Here is a 23,074-nt window from a genome sequence, read left to right on the forward strand (position 1 = left end):
GATCAGTAACACACACGCAGTGTAGGCACACACACATACTCTTAGTTACCACACTGACTGATGTTGGCTTGTCTTTCTTTGACTCTCTGAGGGAAAAACAGATAACTGTTTGCTATGGCCGACATCCAGCACCGTCCAGCACCTTCCGCTGATGTTTCTTCATTAACGTCTCGCTCGCCTTCTCCATCACCGTCTTCCAGCCATCTGGCTGATGTCCTGCATTCATCCCTCGCACCTTCCTGTCTGTACTTCCCTCTGTCCTTCTCTTTGTTGGGTGGGGGGTATTTTCCAGCAGCCGGAGGAAGAGGGATCACCCGCGTTCTTTAGCCCACCGCGTTGCGTTTTAACCTGGGAGAGTACGGGGGAGTCCGTTTTTTCGGACTAGAGAAGCCTAACCTTTCGGAGACAATGTGGCCAGTCTGTGGCTCCTCAAAGACGCCTTTGTGCTGGAATACTCCGGCTGGGAAACCGATATACAAGGTGGCAGCTCGATTCTTTCTTTTTTTTCCCCTTCTTCTTCTTTATATCCCTCTCTCTTCACCTCTTTCTTCTCCCATGTCTTTTCTTTTGCTTTAAGGTAACTGATGTGGCAGGTGGATTTTTTTAAAGCATGATGTGATGGTGAATCTCTCTCTCTCTCTCTCTCTGTCATTTTTTTAAGTGACTCACACACTATGAATTGATGAAGTTGTGTAAGCAGCAATGACACAGCGATTCCTGTATACGGAGTAAAAGTTAATGTGTTATTGTGAATGGGTTTCTGCTAAGAGCTAATGAAAGCACTACCGGTATATACAGTAAGTGTGTATCAAACCACTTACAGTAAATGGACCAGGCTTTCTAAAGCCTCTTCTATAGCAGACCTCAACCACTGCTATTACTGTCACTGACCATCTGTCATTTTCTATGATGCAGCTTAACCTACACTATCATGAGGTACTATCTTATTTTTATAGGATTAAATCTTAGAATGTGATATTAATAATACCCCTCATTGCTAATATACACTGGCATGCCAGAAGTCATGGGACAGAGGTATGTTAATTGACCATGATGTACTACCTCACTGGAAATGCCCACTCCTGTACAAGTTGTGATGTGCTTTTTTTGTGACTGACCAACATGCTCATGGCAAGGCTACGTGAATTCAGGTGAGGCCTGATATTGTATACCAGAAAGGAGAAATATTCTATTCTATTCTATTCTATTCTATTCTATAAGGTAAGCAAAATATGTCATAGAAAGTTTTGCGATCCACAGTGGACATTGCAGTGGGTGACAATGATTTTGACCGGCAGTGTTTGGCTAGAACTGTCCATGTGAACATACAGGTGCTTGTCAACGAATTAGAATAATTTGAAATAGTGCAATCATGAAATTCTTTGAATGCATTTTTTGTGCAGAAAGCAAATCAGGTGTTCACCGCACCTGTCCTACTCGTTAGACTAATCACAGAACTCGTTACCTGGAAAACAATTTGCTCAGCTGAGCTTTCCAAAAGGCCCATTTAGGCCATTTAACTGTGACACTGTTGTTTTATTGAATTAGAATAATGGAGAAACCGTTTCATTGAATTAGAATAAATGCTCGAATTTTTTGTTTTCTGTGAAGAGTGTTCACTGTGCAGTATAAAGTCAGGGTTGAGTAGAATTTCTAAGTTGTAAAATCAATCATGGGTAAGCAGCGCGACCTCTCAACCGGAATAGTGTCTCAAATTCAAGCCCTTCGCCAACAAGGCTTGACCCAAACTAAAATTGCTGAGCAGCTCGGCATCAGCCAGTCTTCCGTCTGCAAAGCTCTCAAGAAAAACTGCAGCAACTGTTCCGGCGTCCGAAAAACTTCTGCTCGCGACAACAAGCAGCTTAGAAAGATCGCAGTCAGCAACCGGTTCAAGTCCACTTCCGAGCTCACCGACTTGTGGAACAAGCAGACCGGTGCTGACGTCTCCAGATCAACCACTTACCGTCGTCTGCGCGAACTCGGCTTCAAATCTCGCGTTCCAGCAGTAAAACCGATGCTGAACAAGAAACAAATGGAGAAACGGCTGAAGTGGGCCAAAGAACACGGCGAGTGGACTGCTGAAGACTGGCAGAAAGTGGTCTTCAGTGACGAATCACGCTTCTGCATCTCCTTCGGTGACCAAGGTCCTCGTGTCTGGCGTCGTGGTGGCGAAACCTACAACCACGAGTGCGGGAAAAGATCCGTCAAGTTTCCCCAGAGCGTTATGGTCTGGGGATGCATGTCCGCTCGAGGTGTAGGGAAACTCTGCTTCCTCAAGAAGACTGTCAATGCTGCCGTATATCAAGATGTTCTGGAAACGTTCCTGATTCCGACTGTTGAGGAACAGTTCGGCGAAGAAGACTTCACATTTCAACAGGATCTTGCACCGGCTCATGCGGCAAAGTCGACCAAAGATTGGTTCACTTAAAAACAGCTTGAAGTTTTGGCATGGCCGGCCAACTCGCCTGACCTCAATGTCATTGAAAACCTTTGGGCCATCGTCAAGCGGAAAATTCGCGACAGAAAGCCTACTACGCTGGACCAACTGAAGCAGAACATCGCCACTGCCTGGGAAGCTGTGAGTGCGGAAACGTGCGACAAGCTGGTCAAATCGATGCCGCGGAGACTTCAGGCAGTCATACAAGCCAAGGGGGCAGCCACAAAATAAAAAGTGATGAAAGTGATGATTGTAATTATAATAAAAATTATTCTAATTCAATGAAACGGTTTCTCCATTATTCTAATTCAATAAAACAACAGTGTCACAGTTAAATGGCCTAAATGGGCCTTTTGGAAAGCTCAGCTGAGCAAATCTTTTTCCAGGTAACGAGTTCTGTGATTAGTCTAACGAGTAGGACAGGTGCGGTGAACACCTGATTTGCTTTCTGCACAAAAAATGCATTCAAAGAATTTCATGATTGCACTATTTCAAATTATTCTAATTCGTTGACCAGCACCTGTACAAGTTACTAAGGCAGAAAGCATATCCACATTTAATGTTTTTTTATTTGGTTACATTAGGGACTGTTTGTAACAGAGATGTGTGAGTTTGATGAACCGTTCTAGGTCTAAAGAACCTTTATTTTATGTAAAAGTGCTTTATTAATATTTACCATGTGTTTTATGAAAGCAAAAGTGGTTCTTTTATGGCAGTTTTGTCCAAGAACTCAGACTAGGGAACTGAACCCCGGTCTAGAACCCTAGTGTTCCATAGGAAGGACATTGATTTTACACACTAACCTATATCAACCACTATGCTTCAGTGCCCTGTGATTTCCGCAATGCAGAAAAATATGGAGGGAATCATGGAACTTAAAAATAAAAATGGATTTAAGATATACAGACAAAAATGTGACTAAAAACACTAAAACTATAATCTGGAATTATGTTAAAAAATAGACTCCCTCATAGGGCTCTATGCTACACCATGTTACACCAACCTTTAAAACCACTTTTGAGTTGTAAATAGAAGAGCTATTTTATTATAACTTCAATTTGGGCCTTTTTTGACACCCCAACCAATGGAAAAAAGTAATTACATTTGAAGCAGCATTAAGTGAGAATTAGTTTTTCTTGCTCATGGGCTCCCTCTACAGTCAGGAAGTGGAATTCATGCATGCGCTTTTAAGTGTCTTTGGTATTGTGAAGGAGCAAAAAATACACCTTGCGCAGCTCAAAACATGGAAAAGACATGTACTAACTCTTAAATAATCATGGGTGTGTTTTGGGAATAACGTGAAATAAAGCAATCTGTGTGTTACTTGCCATCCCTTTTGAGAGGCAGGTGTGCTCTGGCATTCGTATCTTAACAGTGCTGCGCTTTGTGCGTCTCAACAGAGGAAACTGACCTGCATGTTCACGCTGTGAGGGTACGCCAGCAGCTCATTTAAGGGAACGTGCCAGAAATTTTCCTAAACACCCCTGATTTCCAGACAACCACGCCCTTCAGTGTAAATATATTCCTAGACTCCGACACTTTTTTAACGGTGCGGGCACAAGTCGTAAAAAATTGCCAGTTTACGAGGTGTAAGGTACGAATTTGCATCGTGATGCGCCTTATGTAGGGTGAGGAATAGGACCCTAAAAATGAAAGGAGCATGTAGAATGAGGTAGTAGATTAAAACTACTTAATACTACACAAAAGTTACTAAAGTTATTCAGCATAACGCACATTTAATATTCCTGCCCGCTTCATTAGAGTTACATAGTGTAGAAAGCAGCATGCCGAGCCCAGAGTACTAATGATAGAGACTATTTTCACTATAAACATCTTCAAAATTATGCTGATACTCTCCTGAAGATGTTTTTTTGGGTAAAATGCTACATAATCCTACTTTTTAGTCTATCAAAAAGTCAATAATCAATCTCAGCTTCTAAGGAATAATACAACTATTGTATTTAGTCCGTATCTATCGTAATATCTCTGACAATCTCTGTGAGATTCAACAGTCGACTGGTCTCGACTTCAGTCAGCCCTCCACCTCCTCTGTCTTTCTCTTGTTCTCTTTCTCTCCTCATTCCACGGCATCAGGAGGTTTCCCAGGAGGGTGTGTTTGAGATCAGACTTGGCAGAAGAGGGGCGTGGGAGGGCAGGTGCTGAGTGGGTAGCACTGGTGTAGGGTAAACACTAGGGGTGAGTTAAGGTTGCCCCTTTTCTGACCCAGACAGCTTGCCCTCCCCTCTGGGCTTTGTGCTGAAGCAGCTATGTGTCCTTCCCATGAGATAAAAGGAGAGAGTGACGTGACAGAGTCTAGACTTGACCTTTAAACTTGAAAAAAATCTGACATTTTTATGCGTTCAAATCTAGAAATTATGTAATTATTAGAGGATAATTCTTTACATAGTGAATTTACATTCTGCACTGACCGGTTCAATACTTTTTACAATATGATTAGATATAGTAAACGAGAAACGTATGGCAAAAGCATATCAATTTGTGACATTAAAAGCATATTATATAGACATGCCAAAAGTCAGGGGATTGCAGAATGTATACTGATCAATACTCATCAATTGATCTTTTTTTTATCCAAAAAGTGGGTGCCAGATAGAATGGACATTGTATTTCTCAGGATGTTTACCATCATAGAACACATCACAGAAGGCCTTACCACCCACAGTCAACAGCTCTGTGTACAGCAGTCGTGGTAATGATTGTGACTGGCAGCATCTGGCTGGAACTGTCCATGTGAAGTGACCCTTGTACAAATCACATCAACATTCAATCCAGGAGACCATACACACTTGCCACATAACAGTGTAGCATTTCTTAGCATAGGACAAGATAGGACATACAGTTCATGTCCCATGACTTTGTAAAAAGTGTGTTTGTTTTTACTTAAATGATAAACTTTATAAATTATAAACATTATAAAACTATATTGAATTTCAATGAACTGATCATGAAATGTTACCCCAAGGGATGGCTTGGTAATGCCCACACCTGTATAAGTAGTGATGTGTTATCTTGTGAGTGAGGCTTAACAGATTGCGCAACATATGATGGTGAGTGTGCTACTGGATGGGATTTTCCATTTGCGAAGTTGTTTGGGCATTAATCATTTCTCGATCCACAGTGTCACATGTGTGCCGGGAATACATCATAGAAGGCATTACCACTCACAGTGGACATCATTTATAACCTTTAAAGTTTAAGGTTAGGGTACAGGGTTAGGGTTGGGTGTCGGAATACATTCAATAGAGAAAAAATTACATTAAGTTTCATTTCATTTAATGGACATTTAGTTGAATTTAGCTGAACATTCATGAGGCATCTCACATCTCATATTTGGCATGTCAGTATATTCTATATCACACAGAATATGTATATTCTGCAATCAATTATGCAATCAATTATGGCACAGCTTGGTTTTAAATGCCCTTACTACACTATCCCAGTTTCCTCCATAGTAAACTATATAACAGAATAGAATTGAAGCTGATATATTATCAAGATAGTGCTAATTACTACAGCTAGTATGAACAACGCTTTCTGTTACATGCTGTTTACACACGCGGTCTGTGCAGCGTTCACTCCTCACAGCCGCGCAACTCGGTTTACTACATCTGCGCTGCACGTCCCACTGAAAACACTGTTTAAAAGCGCACTGTTTCAGTATTCCGTGATAAAGTAGCTACACACTGCACAGATGCACACGCTAGAACACAGAAACTTCTTGCTATATTTTATTTCTTGCTCCCGCATCAGACCAATCAGAGGAAACAAAGTGCTTGCATAATTTACTGTGTGAAACCAGACCAAACAGAGGGGAAAAAAACTCTCCAAGTAAATAAACTCATCAACCAGAAAAACAACTACAGTTGTGAAAATGACTGAAAGGGAACTTATAGCATTGACTTAACTCCCTCTATGTCCATTTGATATCATATTTACTCCTATTTACTGATATGAACTCAGTAAGAGTTCATATCATACAGTGGGGGTCACTGTGGAAAAAGGAGAGAACTTAAAAGGTTATGTAACGCCAAGCTCTGCCATGGTTGCTTAGGCCAGGGCCCAAGTAGCCATGGTACTGTTATCTCTACGTAGGTGAGGGGATATAGGGAGTGGGGCACTCTCGAGTAATTCTAACCATGTACTGCTTGGTTGCATGCCTTGGTATCACGGACCATGCCGTTGGCCTATGGCTTTCTCCAGCCAAGCATAAAGAGAATTGGGTGTATGCACTCTTTGAAGGAAAAATAAGAAGAGAAGTGAAAAAGAGGAACAGTGGATTGAAAGAACCAACGTAGAGGCGATTTGATATATACGACCTGGTGGAATTACTGCCCATGTGCCATGATCTCTCTGTACTGAGAGACTCCTTCTAGGGACTGTGGTGGAGAATGGCCATTAGATAACCTGTTTATGCCAGCACAGTAAAGACTGTTAGAATGATAGAGGGAAGAAATGACAGTAGAGTTGGAGTGAGGGATGAATGAAGGGTGAAGATGAAGGGCTGCATGCAGTATGTCCACCTGCCTTTGAGAACATAAAACCACAGCTGTGGGTACGGGCACCACAACAAGATCAAGTGGAGAGTGAGAGAGTGGCACTGGAAAGGGAAGAAAAATGAAAGCAGGAGACGAGAGGAGGAGAGTGTTGTAAATGAAAGATGTTTAGGGCTCATCTGTTTCTGTATAAACATGGCCCTGGTTTGGCAGAGGCAACAAAAACTCTTTACAGCCACTGCACAGCAATGCAACCTCTATAATTTAACCCATGCTTAATAGTTAACCCCCCCCCCCCCCCCCCACACATACACACTAGTGTGGGGGCAGCTAGAGTATCTCAGTACCCAGGAAGCAATCGGGGGTTTGGTTTCCTTGCTTAAGGGAGGAAGAAACACTGCACTCCAATTTCCTGCCAGTCCAGTGGATCAAACTGGCAGCCTTCCAGATTTAAACCCACTTCTCCAACCTTTAGGCTATGGCTGCACCCTATTCAGTACTTTGTACAGTATGTTCACTTCAATGATTAGATTATCTATTACACAGTCATGCCATTCTTTGAAATGTGGAAAAATCATAAAACAAAATAGTAGTTCCTATACTTTTGCCATATCCCATAGAAAAAAGAACGCTGCACTTGACCTGTACCTGGATATGCTTAACTGCTGTCTGGTTACATGGGCAATTTTAGCCAGACGCCACCAGTCACAGTCATTACCACCCACTGCGCTAATGTGGGTGGTAATGTCCTTTATTATGTATTCCTGATACATATGTGACACTGTAGGTCTAGAAATGCAAATGCGGCACAACTCTGGAAATTGAATGAATGTCCCATCCATCAAACACCCACTATCAAGCCTGTACCACATTCTCCTTTACATCGCCTTGCCATGAGCACACTGGCAGTGTTTAATGTACACAGGTGTGGGTGTTCCTAAGCTGTCCCCTGAGTTATCACTTCATGATCAATTTTCCTGTTAGGACACAACTTTCCTCTTAACTTTTTTTTTCTTTTATTTCCTAATTTGTCTTTTAAATCCTAAAAGTCATACAGACCATGAAGGAACACATAAGGATTCATGTAGTAATTTAAAAGACTAAACTGAAACCTGTTAACTTATCCTGTTCAACAGAGGTAACTCTTGCTCTTTTCCTGAGATGGTTCTGATGAGAGCCAGTTTCATCATAACGTTTTACATGGTCCTTTTGACTGCACTTGAGGAAATTTGTTCTTGATTTTTTTTCCGATTGGCTGACTTTCATTTCTTAAAGCTAAAATGTTTTTCTTTACCTAGTTAAGTAGTTCTTGCCATAATATGGATTAGAACATTACTTTTGACTGGTACAATATATATATATATATATATATATATATATATATATATATATATATATATATATATATATATATATATATATATAGACTTTTTATATGGCTAGTTTATATCTGGCAGTATGGAACATATTTTGCTGTCTCTTTTAATGTTTGCAACATTTTACATGTTTTCTTCTACCGTCTATAGCTCTGGTTTTTGGTTTTCATTTTCAACCTTTGGCCATTATTATGCATTAGTTCATAAACACATCCATCTTGATGGGCTTTTGCTATGGAAACAGCAAGGTCAGGTGAGACTGACACATTGATCACTGCCAACAGTTACATTATTAATTGGACTTCTTTGCTACAGCATGTTTTGTGTGACAAAGCATACACAAATGATGTGCTGTGGTAGTAGTAACTGCCTAGTTTTATAAATCTGGGCTATATGAATCACGCTGAATCCTGAATATGGTGTGGTGCCTTGGTGTTTTCCCAGACTAAATAACACTAAAATAATACTAAAACTCCCCGAAAATCAGTTAAAAAATCTTAAAACATAAATATTGAAGTGATGTAATAAAAGGACCACAAAGAACATTTTCTTTAATGGAGAATGGAAGATGGAATCTTTGTGATACCACCTCAGTCTATATCTATTTTTCTGTCACTTTAGCTTGTCAACAAGTGCAGTTGTAGAGAAGTCCAAGGCAGCTAAGTAGCTAAAAATACCAAATCCTGCATAATGCAAAAAGAATGTATTTTTAGTAAGGTTTAAAGAATCAACATATTATGTAAAGGTTCTTTACCAGTTGCAGAATTGTTAAGCAACCTTTATTTTTATTAGTGTTTATCTGTGGTTTATGAGGACTTTATCTCACACTTTTTAGTGTTTTTAGTACTGTAACCCACTTGACCCTGTCTGGAATCAGCATTAACTGGAATAGTGAGGGATCTCTAAGACTGGAATAGGGAACGTCTGGTGTAGATGTTATCCAGGATGGCAGACTGCTTTGTGTATATGTAGCATTTACACTAATAGGAAAGTGACTAATCTCCAGTTCTGTAGGGCCTGAGTCCAGCACAGGTTGGTGATTGTCCTTATCAGACACACTAGCACTTAGTCAAGTGAGTTTGTTGGAACAAGGACAACCCACTCAGTGCTGGACTGAAGCCCTGTAAGGCTGCTTTAATGAATATAAGACAATAATAGACGGAATATTGACACGTTGAAGGTGATTTCACAAGTCTGTACAGCATTTCAATCAAGTTTTACTGTCCTAAGTAAAAATTAGATCTGGATATCTTTAAATTTACAAAAATTTACATTTTGAACAAGTGACACACTAGCAGTATCTGGGACAAGTTATCTAGGTGAAAACCAACCCCATCATTTGTGTCATCGTTCAGTACTGACTAAAGGAGACAAGTCACTGTATCTTTCCTCTTTATGGCTCTTTCTCTGTCTGTACGCTCCATCGGTTACCGTATTACAGTACCTACAGTAGACGCACTGTATATCTCCTGGTATGAACTCGCTGTACTCTCCACTAGCCATTGTCCAGTCTCATCTCATGGGCTGATCAGTGAACAGTCTGTGGGTGGAATTCAGGGCAGCCGTGTTATCACCGCCAGTGCGATTTCCCCTGCATTTAAGAGAGCTTAGTCCTGGCTAAATGAGACCTTTGAGCAAGACTTGCTTTTTTCCCTGTCAGACAGAGTGGCACTTTGTATGGACGGGCAGTATTCCCATGGCGGAGGCTCAGAGCCGTAGGCACCTACCCACGCTCAGCCTCCGCTTTGTGGGGACACTTTTCTCGGCAGGCTGGGAAGGAAATTACTTTGATTGGCTCGCTCCGTACTGTAGCACTTTAAAAAAAAAAAAACACCCTAAAGCCCCTCGCTAGATTTTATTGAATGATTCCTGCTCGATCCGCTCTTATCGTTCCCACAATCCCTCACTAAGTTTGGAGACGGAGGGTGGGGTGGGTTGTTGAGAGCTTTCTCACGGCAATTAAACTCGCTGCACTTTACAGACTCTACCAGGTGGCATGCAGATACACTGTGAGTAAAGGGTACATTCAGCAGTAAATACAGTCAGAAATCACAACACTGAATAAAAGCGTCAGATAATATAGCTATGGGTCTTTATATAATATGGATTTCAAATACAGCCATATTAAAATATACATAAAATACATACCATACATTATATATATTGTTATTCATTATCTATACATTCTATAAATTGTTATATTAATTCCGTCAGTATGTATTATATCTCTTCTATATTCATTTCTCTTTCAGTTTATCACGTCTTGCTGACCATTTTAACTATACTTTCATCCATTTCTGTTAATTTTATAGCGCCAGATGCCACATAAGCAAATCTTGACATAACTTCAGGTAATGGTTAGGCAGGGAATTTAATTTACACAATTTACCATTTTACCAGATGTGTTTGATCCTACAGGTGGGGGTGTAGTGTTTTCCATACTGCAGTCTGTAGAGCACTGTATGAAACTTCTTTTTTTAAGGGAGAATTATCACATCCAAAGAATGGTGGTAATTGCTAAGGTGGGGGCTTCCGTTACCTTCTGTTTGCACCTACAGAGCAAAACGGAACCAAACATTTTTTGGATGATCAGCTATTTTTAAAGTATTTGAACCTTCAAACCAAATGCAACTTGTTTTTGCATCTGTGCTTGGTCAATGTGGCTAAAAACTCTTTGACTCTAATAAATGACTACTCTTTCTTTTTCTCTGCTTCCTGTCCTCTTTTACTCACTTAAAATTCCATCCTTTACACGATTGGCAATTAGCAAGAAAAGCTAGCTTGTCGTTATTTGTGGAAAGCAGGTAAAAATTTGACACAGCCCCACAACCAGTCAGTTGCAGACATGGTGTGAAGTACACAAACAAATCAAATGATCAAATCAAATAACATTGAATTTTTCACATACAAAGTAATACATAGTACTTCCACTTTCAGTGAAATGCTTTGAATGACATTACTGATTTAAAATTATAATCTTTAAACTACACGATTTCAGAGTGCAAAAATGCAGATGTGCAAAATGCAAAGATAAATAGGATAAAAGTGATCAAGTATAAAATGTAAAAACTGTAACAAATAAAGATAAATAAGAAAAATATAAACAGAGATCTAAAATCTAAGCAGAGGGTAGAAGTATAGAATTAACTTTAAAATAATCATTGTGAATAGCAAAGTACTTAAAAATGTAAAATAAAACAATATAATATGTGTGTACAGGGTTAGACATATGAATGGAAAAAATGTGCATAGAAAAAGTTGTTATAGTCCGTAGTGTATTTGTCCATTTGTCCAAGCAATATTTGTGTGTTTTGTTTCCAAAACTTAACATGCATTTCATTCGTCTATAAAAATTTATCTAGGCATGAATAGGAATTTAAAGTTAGAGGATTCACTTCTTTGTCTTCTTCTTTTTCCAAGGTTCCACAATCTGGTAGCTCGTTATGGGCGCCTGGAGCCGCTGGCTGAAGTGGATCTGCGTCCTCTGAGCTCGGCCCAGGTGGAGCTGCGCTTTGCAGACCACAGCGAACAGCTGGAGCTCCGACTGGATCAGACTGTGGCCGACTTTAAGAAACAGCTCAGGCCTTTGGTGCAGCTGCCAGCCAACAAAATGCGCGTGTACTACATTGACCGGCAGCTGGGCTATGCACTAGCACCTCAGGAGCTTCGCTATGGAGCCCGAGCCCTCCACTCCTACAGCATACGGGACGGAGACGAGATCCTGGTAGTGCCAAAGCCTCAGTGATTAGTGGGATACTGTAATAAAGATACTACATGGGAAGAAGGGAGCACTTGATATGGCAGATCTTCAAGGCAGAAATAAAAGTCTGAGGTCCCCTAATAAAACCATTGTGAACTAGAAGTTCTGAAATAAAGCGTAATTTTGAGGCCCAGTTACAGTTTTTCTGTTGGCAACTGGGGAAGAGAGATAGTTTTGCTAAGCTGAGATTGGTCATCCTAATTCTTTTCATCAGGAAGAGTATTAGCCTAAAAGACACTGTGTGAGATTGGGGAGTGACCTTTCCCTAGTTCCCCTGATACTCTCTTGTAAAGAGAAATGATGTTTGGACACTGGTGCATTTTATGAAAAGACGTTTTAATTGCTTGGTTGTTGTTCAAATTTGATATGCGTGATGTATGTGATGAGTGTGTGAGGCTGTTTCTCAGGAATGATGAGTAATTCCACAAATTTCTCAGTAGCAAAAAGCTTTTAACAGGTTATGATGGGGTATCTTCAAGAGTTTGGATGACCTTAAAGTTACAAGCACTATATAAAACTCTCACACAGTCTCACACATATGTTCTAATTCTATAGAATCAATGTTACTGGGTATCATGCTTTAAACCATTTTAACACCATAGTTTATTTTTATTCAGTAAAAAGCTATTATATAAATTGTATGGCTACAGCTGCCCTAGAATATAGCACCAAATAAATGTGTGATTAGCAAAGCACAGAAGCTTGTGTAAGCCTGTATAAATATGCTATTATCGAGTGTAATTCATCTACCATTATTAATGCCAAGTTACCATATTTGTCCATTGTGAACCTCCCTGCACATGTGCAAAGACACTTTTGCTCCTCTACAACAATTTACCTTGACCTGATTGGTGCATAAATAAGTTTACATGCTCTCCTGACTCTACTTGTTATGCTTAGTTCTATACATTGGCTTGCAGTGATTAGTTTGCATTGAAGAACAAAAGGGACCAGTCTGAATGACAGTAATGTTAATGACCATAGCCATACTTAATGTGCATCTCCAGGTAAATGTAGATTCTCATTTATTCAGCTCAGATTTAATCACAGTATACACAATATATTTAGGTTGTGGGTGTAATGAGTGTATGGGTGTGTGTGAGTGTACGGGTGTGTACGTCAACTTGTATGTTGAAAAAAGAAGAGTTTATCCTAAGCTCATTTTATTAAATGCTTCTTATGGGTTTGGTGTAGTTTTATGTGTATAATGGGTTTCGTAATATTATGAATGCTAAAAAAAATAAAAACAAAGATTATGTCTGACAAATGTAAATATTTGATTTTCCAGTCATTCTTTAGTTTTTTGGGAGGGGTCTGAATGAAATATTCAACCCTATATACTTTCATATTGTCTTTGTAATGCGAAAACTTTGCATCCTCATTTCAGCTGTTTGACATCATTTAAATCTGGCAGTTATTCTGTATATTGAGTTAGAATTTCTTTGTTCAAAAAAGACTTTACATCCTATCGAAATGTTCTGCAAAAGTTTTGTGCAATTCATTTTGGCAATAAAAAAGTGAAATAAGCCATGTTTCCATCCACTACACGTTTGCAAATAAACAGCAGAAAACATAGGTTGCTATAATTACATGTGGCATTTAAAAAAGCAAAATTTAGATATTTACTGTCCATAGTTATTGCCTTGAGCAGAACCATCTTTAAAGTCATTTGCACTCTTTTTTAAAATAGCTGTCACCTGGTTGGACACGTAGTGGCCCACCTTAATGAGCGCTGAAATCCCAGATGCCACCCTGGTGACATCTGTCAAACATCGGGGAGTGCAAATGCACCAGACAGTTCTTCACTGGGAGAGAAGTGCAGAGACATTTTTTTCAGATGAGTTTTGGTTTTGGCATTTCAGGATGTTGAAAGCGATCTTTAAAAAGGTGTGTCATGATCAGAGCATCTGTAGGGTCATTTGTTTTTTTAAATCGCCATCGCTTGATACAGTCTGGACATTTAACAACATGTAAATGTTGGGTATAGACTGTATGTCATGCAATAAGAATTAAACTAATGAAACAGTATGTCATAATACCAGATGCACTAGACGCATGTGATACGTCATTGTTTGTTAATACAACAGAAAAAATATATATATTTGTTTTTGTAATTATTAAATAGTTGGGTGTTTTTGTTTTGCAAAAATTGGTGGATAGAAACCCTCCTAATGACTCCTATTGAATGATAAGAAGGTTTTGCTCTTTTCATGTGGAGTTCACATTTCAGAAATACAAAGTTTTTGCATGACAATGATGCTATCTTCCAAATGGCTTAATCATCAAAGAGGCACAGGACAGATAAGTTTTGTTGCATCAGGGGATTGTACTTGTTTCTGCTTTTTAAGGAACCTTTTTACCATGTCTGAGCTTGTGAGACCTTTGACCTTCATTTCAATAACAATTACCAACAACAAAGGGTGGCTGTCATGTTCCCTTAGGAAATAACACAGCGAATCCTTCACAAATCCTTACGTTTCATGTATCTGGGGAGTCTCTTTTAACACAATCGCTGCACACCAGTCTATATGTTATGGGTTTTACGTTACCAGACCTTGACCCTTCTGCTCCTGTGTCATTTCCCAGCAAAGTGGTTCTAATCCTGGTCTTGGTGATATGGGGTACAGCCTCCTCTCTAGTTTCAGGCAACCCTATGCAACCCTACACTGGACAAGAGTGTTAACAGAGAACTCAAGACCCATTAGGAGTGCATGTTATCTCTATTGATGGGGGAATAGCATGCGTGGAGTTTGTTACACACAAGTTTGTTCTCTGTGTACCATCATTTGTCTCTCTGATGAGTCCTGATGAGTCCTGATGAGCCCTTCTTGACGTATTCTTGGCCCATATGTTGTCGCAATTTGGTCCTTAATTTGTTTTAGTCAGAATTAAACAGCTACGTTTCCTCAGTACAAAAACAAGGAATGGGCCAACCACTGTTCCACCCCACTGACATCTCATCAACGTCCATTTGCTGCCATTTGAGTTCTCTCTGAATCAGTTTTAGCTCCTAATCCTTTGATTAGGCCATGCTAATACTGATTCACCTTTGTCACTTTTCTTGGTATCTAATTAGATCAGTCTTATTTTGTTCTCATGTTACCCTGGGAATCCCACTAATTCCTAGTGATGGTCTTTTGGTCGATGTGTCACCACAGCTGCATGTATCCTCGCTGCCCGGGTTTAATCAGCGTTGTCTATTCGCTTTCTCTAGAGCTTTCCATCTCGGAGTTTGCCTGCCTTTCGCCTCTGTACTTCTTTTACAGTGGTTCGTTGTTTGTGTTTCACTCTAGATATGGTGTTGATACTAAGCCTTTTCAGAGCAACTCCCAAAAGGCCTTTCTCCCATGCTCCGAAACCAAAGTGTTGATTAGCTGGTGAAAAGGGAGCAAGTGCTACTGTGTAATCTGTCACTGCTGGGTCTTTCTGGTCGGGCTATGTTTCTGAGAGCGGATCCCAGGCCTGTCACAACAGTAAGGCAACTGCCATGTCTAGGAAAATCTTGATGTTATATAGTTTTTTTTTTTTGCTGTTGTTTTAATGTTTTGTGTAATATCAATGGGTAATCAAACGCTATTGTACTCCTTTTTTTGTTTCCTGTGCAATGTCTGATCGAGAGATGCTGAAGAATAAAATGCTATCAACTGTCCTTCTAGCTTCTCTATGATCTTTATACAGTAAATCCGAACAAAGTAGGGGTTATATAATGTTATATAATTCATTTGCATGTGGGTTTTTGATTTTTGTTTTATTTTTTTCATTTAATAAAAATACAAAAAATGGGAAGATAACAAAATCAAATCTGAACACTAAATAGCTTCTTCCACAGATGAGCCCTTCCTGTTTCAAAAACTTGCTCCACAATTCCAAATATACCATGTTTTTAACATGATATCAGTATGGAAACTGGGTACAAATCTAAAGTAATAAGTAATACAATTAATAAGCAACTACAGGGTGCGCTATAGAGGACATTTTATAAATGCTGTGGTTTGTAAAGATCAGAATTAGAGTACATTTGTCATTTTGAAGAAACAAATAAAATATAATCACTATAAATAATTTTTTGCCATTAAATGTGAAAGATGCAATGACCTACTAATTCTTGTGTTCTGTTGGCCATACCCTTACTACTGAGGTCTTATTTAAAAAGCTAGGGTGACATTTGTGTTCACACACACAGCTAATGTCTGAAAAAAGGTCTTCAACGTGAATGAAAGTATTCTAATTCATCCAAAAACTACTACTTGCGCAATAACTAAAGCTGAAAGAAAAAAATAAATGGTTCTGGAACACTTTTTTTAAAAAGGGGGTTGTTTAAACATCTTTGGGTTGCTTTCAAGCTCAAGTATACCCTTAACATCTTTTTGCAAGCCCTCTCTTAGCTCTGTGGAGGGTTTTGGCCATCCTAGCAGCCTTAGCCCTAAGACACCAGGGACCAGTCACAGTGAAGACCTTACCCCCAGCACAACCATCCAACTGGAGACCATCCAGTCCTCCAGGTATCCACATGCCCCGGATCAGTGCAACAGCTTGGCTGAAAAAATAATCAGGCTTAATTTGTGTAACCAAGGCCTCAGGTGCTAAGAGGGGCAGGGCTAGCCCGGTAACGCCTACAGGTGAGAGCCACACGTGCCAAATCTGGCAACCAACGCACCTACACCACTTTGTCATTACAGATTAAAAAACTCCCACCTCTTCAGTGGCTGCAGAGAAACAGCCTTCCTGAGTAAAACAGGAGTCAGAGTTCACCATCAGCTTGGCAAGACCAAGTAACATGGTGATCTGGAGGGAGAGCGAAAGTGAGAGTCGGGCGGGGGGGTTACCAGGCCCCGAAAGAAGGGGCAGACCACAAAAGAAAGGTCACGAAAGGGGTGGCTAAGGGAACTGGTACATTTTGGAATGGTGGGGGTTTTAAGAAAGCTTTTTATACCTTAGCTTGTACCAACAGTAACTGTGTTCTGGCTGGACTGGTGGTAGCCTGATCCACCCAGAGCACCACGAAGCTCGGGAGAGGGCAAGAAGGGCTGAAGGAGACTCATTGTGTGGCCAGGAGAGGGAGTAATTTTTGGGGGAGGTTTGGGTTACCTGATGGGGGCCTGACATTGTGCGCAAAGGAATGAAAAGGAGGAACAACTCTTAAGCAATAGATGGGGGAACGGGATGGAAATGGAGATATTAGATGACCCAACTGGGTTCCCAGCCAGGACCTTCTCCCCCTTCAAGGGTCAGAATTGGTAGACCTACCAGAATGCTGTGACAGCACTGGTGCTCCAGAATACATTTGACCCCTTTCCCACGGAAACGGTTCCTTGCCTCCACAGTTCTCTGTGGTGCCTGCTGACATTATGGTAACACAGTCAGCCTGATTTTGATCTACCAGCTTTGGTTGGCAGGTGGTTGATGGGGCTGATGATTTGTGGCTGCGTTTAATCGGACACTTGACTCCTACACCCAAACAGTGGGGTTAGTGCTTATCACTAAGCGCGTCTCAGTCTGCTCTTTGTGGGACAGAAACTGGTTCAGACAACGTAGAGCCATTTCAGTCAGCTGACCTTTTGCGCAAGCACCAAGCTGCCGTTCTGAAATGGGAGTAAGATGAAGAGAAAAGACACGAGACAGAACTTTTTATTAGAAAACTCATTACATCGTGAGGAAGGCAAGATGGTGAGAAGATAGGATTCGCAGCTTACTCTCTCGTGCCCTCTTTTCTTCTTCCATCCCCAGTTTATCTGTCCACGCCAACTTGGGATCAGTCAAGAGTTGAACTGTCTCTCTGTGCTCTTTATCATCTTTTCTGCTGTCTTGCACAGCCGATTGATTTAAGAATATGGGTGCCTTTACACAACAAGGCGACAAGGTGTAAAAGAATCCTCCTCAGGGACTCCCACGTTGGTCATAGGGAATCCAGGTTTGGCATTCTGTCCAGCAGGTTTTCACACGTCCAGCCCCCCTCTGGTCTCTGGTTACCTCCACTGTCCCTCTCTGAACAAAGCTGTGTCTGACTCCCATCTCTCTCCATCTCCTTCCCAGACCCTATCGCCACGGATTCACCAGCAATTTCCCCGCCTTTCGGTTCTATCTCAGCACCAGATCTATGGAAATCAACTCCCTCAGAGACTGACCTGGCCTTATGTGTGCCATTGCAAATGAGACTGTCCTTAATTAGTGCAGGGAACCAAGCAGAACAGGAGGGGGAGCACTCACACACATCCCTCACAAACAGTCGTTGAAGCACACACATGCATATTGAGTGTCCTGATTGACTCATGTTAATGCTGTAACTCTAGCCACCCCTTCTTTATATTTACAAACAAAGAGACTATTTTTCGAGCTTGTTTTCTTTTGTAAATAAATGCCCCAAGGGTGGGCAGAAGAGCTTTACGCCTGCTTGCGGTGGACAGTACAGTGCCTATGGAGAGCGCTGTTGTCTAGGAAACTGGGGCCTACTCCAAAGGTCTGACATTTCCTTCAGAAATCCTCTTTGTCCTGACCAGACCTGCTTCAATATTTCCCCTTACTTACTTACCTACTAACCATCATTGGTCAACTTTCTGTCATTCTTCACCCTCCCTTTCTATCTTCACCACTCCTCTCTTGCTCCTCTCTCTCTCTCTCTCTCTCTCTCTCCCTTTCCCTGTTGCTCTCCCTCCCTCTTTCAAAATCTTACCTCCTTTCTCCATCCTCAGCACCCCTCCCTCTCTCATCCCACACCCCCCCACAACCCCCCCCCCCCAAAAAAAAGGATCACGGATTAACTTTAACACTATCAGCAGTGCAAAAGGTAGTGCCTGCCTCAGTTGCTAGTTCCTCCGGCACTGCAGTAAAGGAACTCGCACAAACACTTACTTCCCTCTTCTCTCATCCTGGGATCACTTTCTTCAGGCTCTCGCCTCCTTGAAAATCAAACAGGCACTGCAGGCTCGGACTGGGCTAGGTTTACCACTCTTGCTCTCCCCGGTAATCCTGTGGACGTGGACCAGCAGAGCGCTCTTGTGTGAGGGGGATTTAGGAGGGCTTTCTTGGGAACGCTCCCCCTCCCCTTCCCTTTCCCCCTGTCCCAGCACAGAACCCCTCCACTCCTGAAGCTGTGTGGATGGTACCCAGTTGGATGGGACTGGAAGGCTGATGCCACAGGTGAGGTGCTGAGCTTCCGTCCTTTGAAGGCAGGTGAGTGGATACTTACCTTTGCCCTATCACCCCTAGTACAATCTCTTGACTGGTCGATTTGTGAGCAATAGGCTGGTAGGCTGGTCATCCTGTAGTCTTTTAGGTCAGGACTGTATGACCATTGTCTGTTTTTCCTTCTCCTGTTCTCCCATCTCTATTAGGAGATGTTCGGCTTCTTGCTCTCCCTTTCTGGCCCTTTTCTTTCCTCTCTCTGGAATCACACGTACTGTGTGAATATGTAAATCATCCATTTTATGTGCCAAAAAGTAGCCTAGTGTTTTCGATAGTATCTATCAATGGCATTAATGTCAGTTGCAACGTGTCAACAAGAAGACAATTTGTTTGAGATCAGTTTCTCATGGGGTTAGCCAACTGGACCCCATCAGCCCATGTAATGTGATGTGAAAAGAGATGGATTTACCCCTCTGGCATCTCTCACAATCTCTTGTGGTGCACTTGGGATTGCCATCAAACACCAATTTTGACCGCACTTGGTTTCACCACAGAGGACATCAGAGCTTGGGCATGTGGTTCAAGTACCACACTCTCTCTGGAAGACTAGGTTTCAGTTATGCTGGACGGTTGGGATTTGAATTCATTTGTAAGGAGAAAAGATCAGCTTTGATGGTCGTTTGAAAAACACCAGCATCAATATGAGAAAATAATGCAGGAATTCAGATTTATTTTAGGTTTATGCAACAATTATTAGGGGCCTGCCTAACTGAACAGTAGTCAAAGCTTTGTTGATGACCATTGCCCATGTGCTGTTTAAGAATGCCACTGGCAGTACTCAACTTAAATTGAGAATTGGTTAAAAAGACAAAGGAAAATTTGATAGCAGGTTATTGGTGAACAATTAAATACAGTGAGACCCATAAAGACAATCCATGTTTTTTATACAGTGATATAATTGGCTTTGCTGTTGGTGCATTACTGTATTCCAGTATACTGGATACATTGGACAATCAACACATCCACTGTAAATTACTGCAGAATACAAAATGTCAAATTTAAGGACCTTTAGACTTCAACAGAAAGTAGAATTCATATGGGGGTCATAGAGTGATACCACAGAAGAACCACCTTTGATTCTATAGCGAACTGTGTTTTTAATGTGATGTACCTTATACGTCATTACATCATTTACACTCAATGTACAACATTATCATAGATATCTATAGCAGGCATTGTTTGGGACAGCACAAAAAAGGTGCAGATGACTGAGTTGACCAAAAAAACTCAAGCTGACATGCAACATTGAAAAACTTTGAAAGCTATTAAACAAAAGTGGTACTATGTATGCACAGCTGTGGAGAACCAGTTTACTTACACCTTACAATTAGGATACATCAATTAACTGTTCTAACGGTTAAGTAATATCTCAACTAATAATTAATTGACACTAATTAAAATATTATTAAACATTACTTAATTTTAAGAATGCTTAAGGATGCTGTACATACTGTTAATTAACAAAGAATTGAGGAAGTTATGTAATGTAACTTTAATGATTAAATAATGTCCTCATTCTTAACTAATGTCAATTATTACTTGAGAAATTCTGTCATAGATAATGTCAATTAATCTATCATTATTGTATTCTTATTTTGTATCTTTAATAAGGATTACTGCTGATGACAGAAAATGCTTTCAAATTTAGAAAACTCATCTGATAGTGCTTTAACTTCACCATCATTTTATAGGAAATGTGCAGTTCCTTAGGATAAAACAGGTGAAATGGTTATCCACTGGCAGAACCAATCATCCAATTTGAATCCCATAAGCATTTCAGTCACTAAAGAGAAGACAGCACTCATTGAATGAAATATTGACAGTTTCATTATGATTATGTTAATTTGCTCAGAACTACATGAAAAAAAGGTTGAGGGAAAAGATGTCATTATTTACTTTACATTTTCCATATGCTGGAGAACATACACTGTCTATACTGGAATAAATCTGCACAAAGATGTTCATGGTAATATACATGTGAATATTTAATTTACTGACAGTACATTTATTCAAACAGTTGAACAGAATGCAACAGTTTATGTAAATCTCATTTATTTTGAGGATCCCTATGTTTAATAATGGTTACTTTACATTAATTAAATGCTAATGAATGGCATTTAATATGCTCAGTGTTGGTGGCATTTAGACTTCAATATCTTTTTTTAGACTTAGTTGGCATTTAGATCTTGCACCATTTGTACTGTATTTGTTATTTCTTGTGATCATACTCACTATAAGTCAGTCACAATAATCTATATTATTATTATAAACAATAAAGTATGTAAGCACATACAGGACAGAAGACACAATAAACACAGTCAACAGTAGGGTGTGTGAAGGAATTAACATCACAAAATATTGTGTTGTGTTTACTCCTAGTTTAGCAATCTACATTTTAAGTGTCAAAATGTAATGAAGAATAGAGCAATAGAAATTATTTCTGATTAGATGTACATTTAATGCTACTGTCATTACAAATATACAGCCACTTAAAAAAGTTTCTTTGATTTTACCAAATTAAAAACCTGTGGAATATAATCAAGAGGAAGAACCAATAGTGGCATAAAGTTATCCAAAAGAGCTGTATATTATAAAATGAAAAGTTCTCTACAGAGAACACACTCCTGTATATTTGTATATTGTATATTTTACAACTTCTGTTTAATTGCTTTTTAAAATACAGATTATAAATACTAATGCATTTGATGCGTTACAATATTAACATCATACATTTATAAAATTATTAGAAACTGTTAGCTGAAACAAGAAAACAATTGCTATAGAGAATTTGAACTTAGTTTCACTTCAATTAAATCAGTGTGTCCAAACTTGCAACTTTTTAGATAGATGTTTACACCGAACAAAAATTTATGTTACATATAAAGGTCTGCTAAAACTACTAGAACATTTCTGGACATCTAAAAAGCTAAATAAGTTGTGCCGAATTTGTAGGTCAATTTCTGAAAAATTCCTAGATGAATTCTAAACATGAAAAATAGCAACCCAAATGCACTTTTAAACTATTTTCAAACATTTCACAATATGTTAAAATGCATTCTAAATTTAACTGTAGATTTTGTCAGGCGAAGTAGAAAATTGATGCTTATGAAATGTGACTTCACATTGCAGTTGTGTTCATTATGGGGTTAAAGTTGAAAAAAAGGGTTCTTGTTTGAGACCACCCTGAACTCTATACTGTCTCAGTGGTAAAAAATAAATCAATCTAATAGTAGTGTAATATCCAACAAAAGTTTGGGGTACCTCAGGCATGAGTGTATATTATAACTTTTTTTAAGTTTTACTTTTTCAACCTATCCGTTTCCCCATCTGGACTGTATTTACTAAATTTATTTTCATACAAAATCATCTAGAGGAAAAAGACTGAAAAAAAAATGGGAATTTTGAGGAAAGCATTTTCAAATTCAAGGGGAGTGAAACTCAAACTCGAGCCCCTCAGGGTTCCAAAAAGACTGAAGCAACTCAAGCCTTCTCAATTAGAGCCATTAGCTGAACCGCTCACGCCCCTTCTCTGAAGCCAACGAGACATGGCACACAAACACAGGGTAATGGACCCCTCAAGATGATGCAGAGCAGTCGGTTTGAGCCCCAGCCACAGGCTCACTGTAGAGGCCTAGAACTGCTCCGCCATAGCCCACTCACAGAGTAGTGCTGGAGAATGTGATCCCCACACATTGTTCCCTATCACATAATGGGACCTTTTCAGGAAAGGTCCAACAGGCCCACCATGGCGAGGTAGAGAGCCCCATGGGAGACCTGGGAGACTGCTCTTAAAACCAGGGAAGAT

General features: G+C 40.0%; 1 protein-coding gene across 3 annotated transcripts in view; it reads left to right on the forward strand.

Annotated features, from left to right (window-relative positions):
* tbcelb (tubulin folding cofactor E-like b) overlaps nucleotides 1-15,736 on the forward strand; it is a 41,988-nt gene extending 26,252 nt beyond the window's left edge. For all 3 annotated transcript variants that reach the window (XM_049471847.1, XM_007256952.3, XM_007256950.4), the window contains exon 9: nucleotides 11,748-15,736. In XM_049471847.1, the coding sequence (XP_049327804.1) occupies nucleotides 11,748-12,072 (325 nt within the window). In that variant the 3' untranslated portion in view covers nucleotides 12,073-15,736. The remainder of the gene's footprint in view (nucleotides 1-11,747) is intronic.
* The last annotated feature ends 7,338 nt before the right edge of the window (nucleotides 15,737-23,074 follow it).

The sequence above is a fragment of the Astyanax mexicanus genome, chromosome 1 (assembly GCF_023375975.1).
Source record: "Astyanax mexicanus isolate ESR-SI-001 chromosome 1, AstMex3_surface, whole genome shotgun sequence".
NCBI classification, from domain to species: domain Eukaryota; kingdom Metazoa; phylum Chordata; class Actinopteri; order Characiformes; family Acestrorhamphidae; genus Astyanax; species Astyanax mexicanus.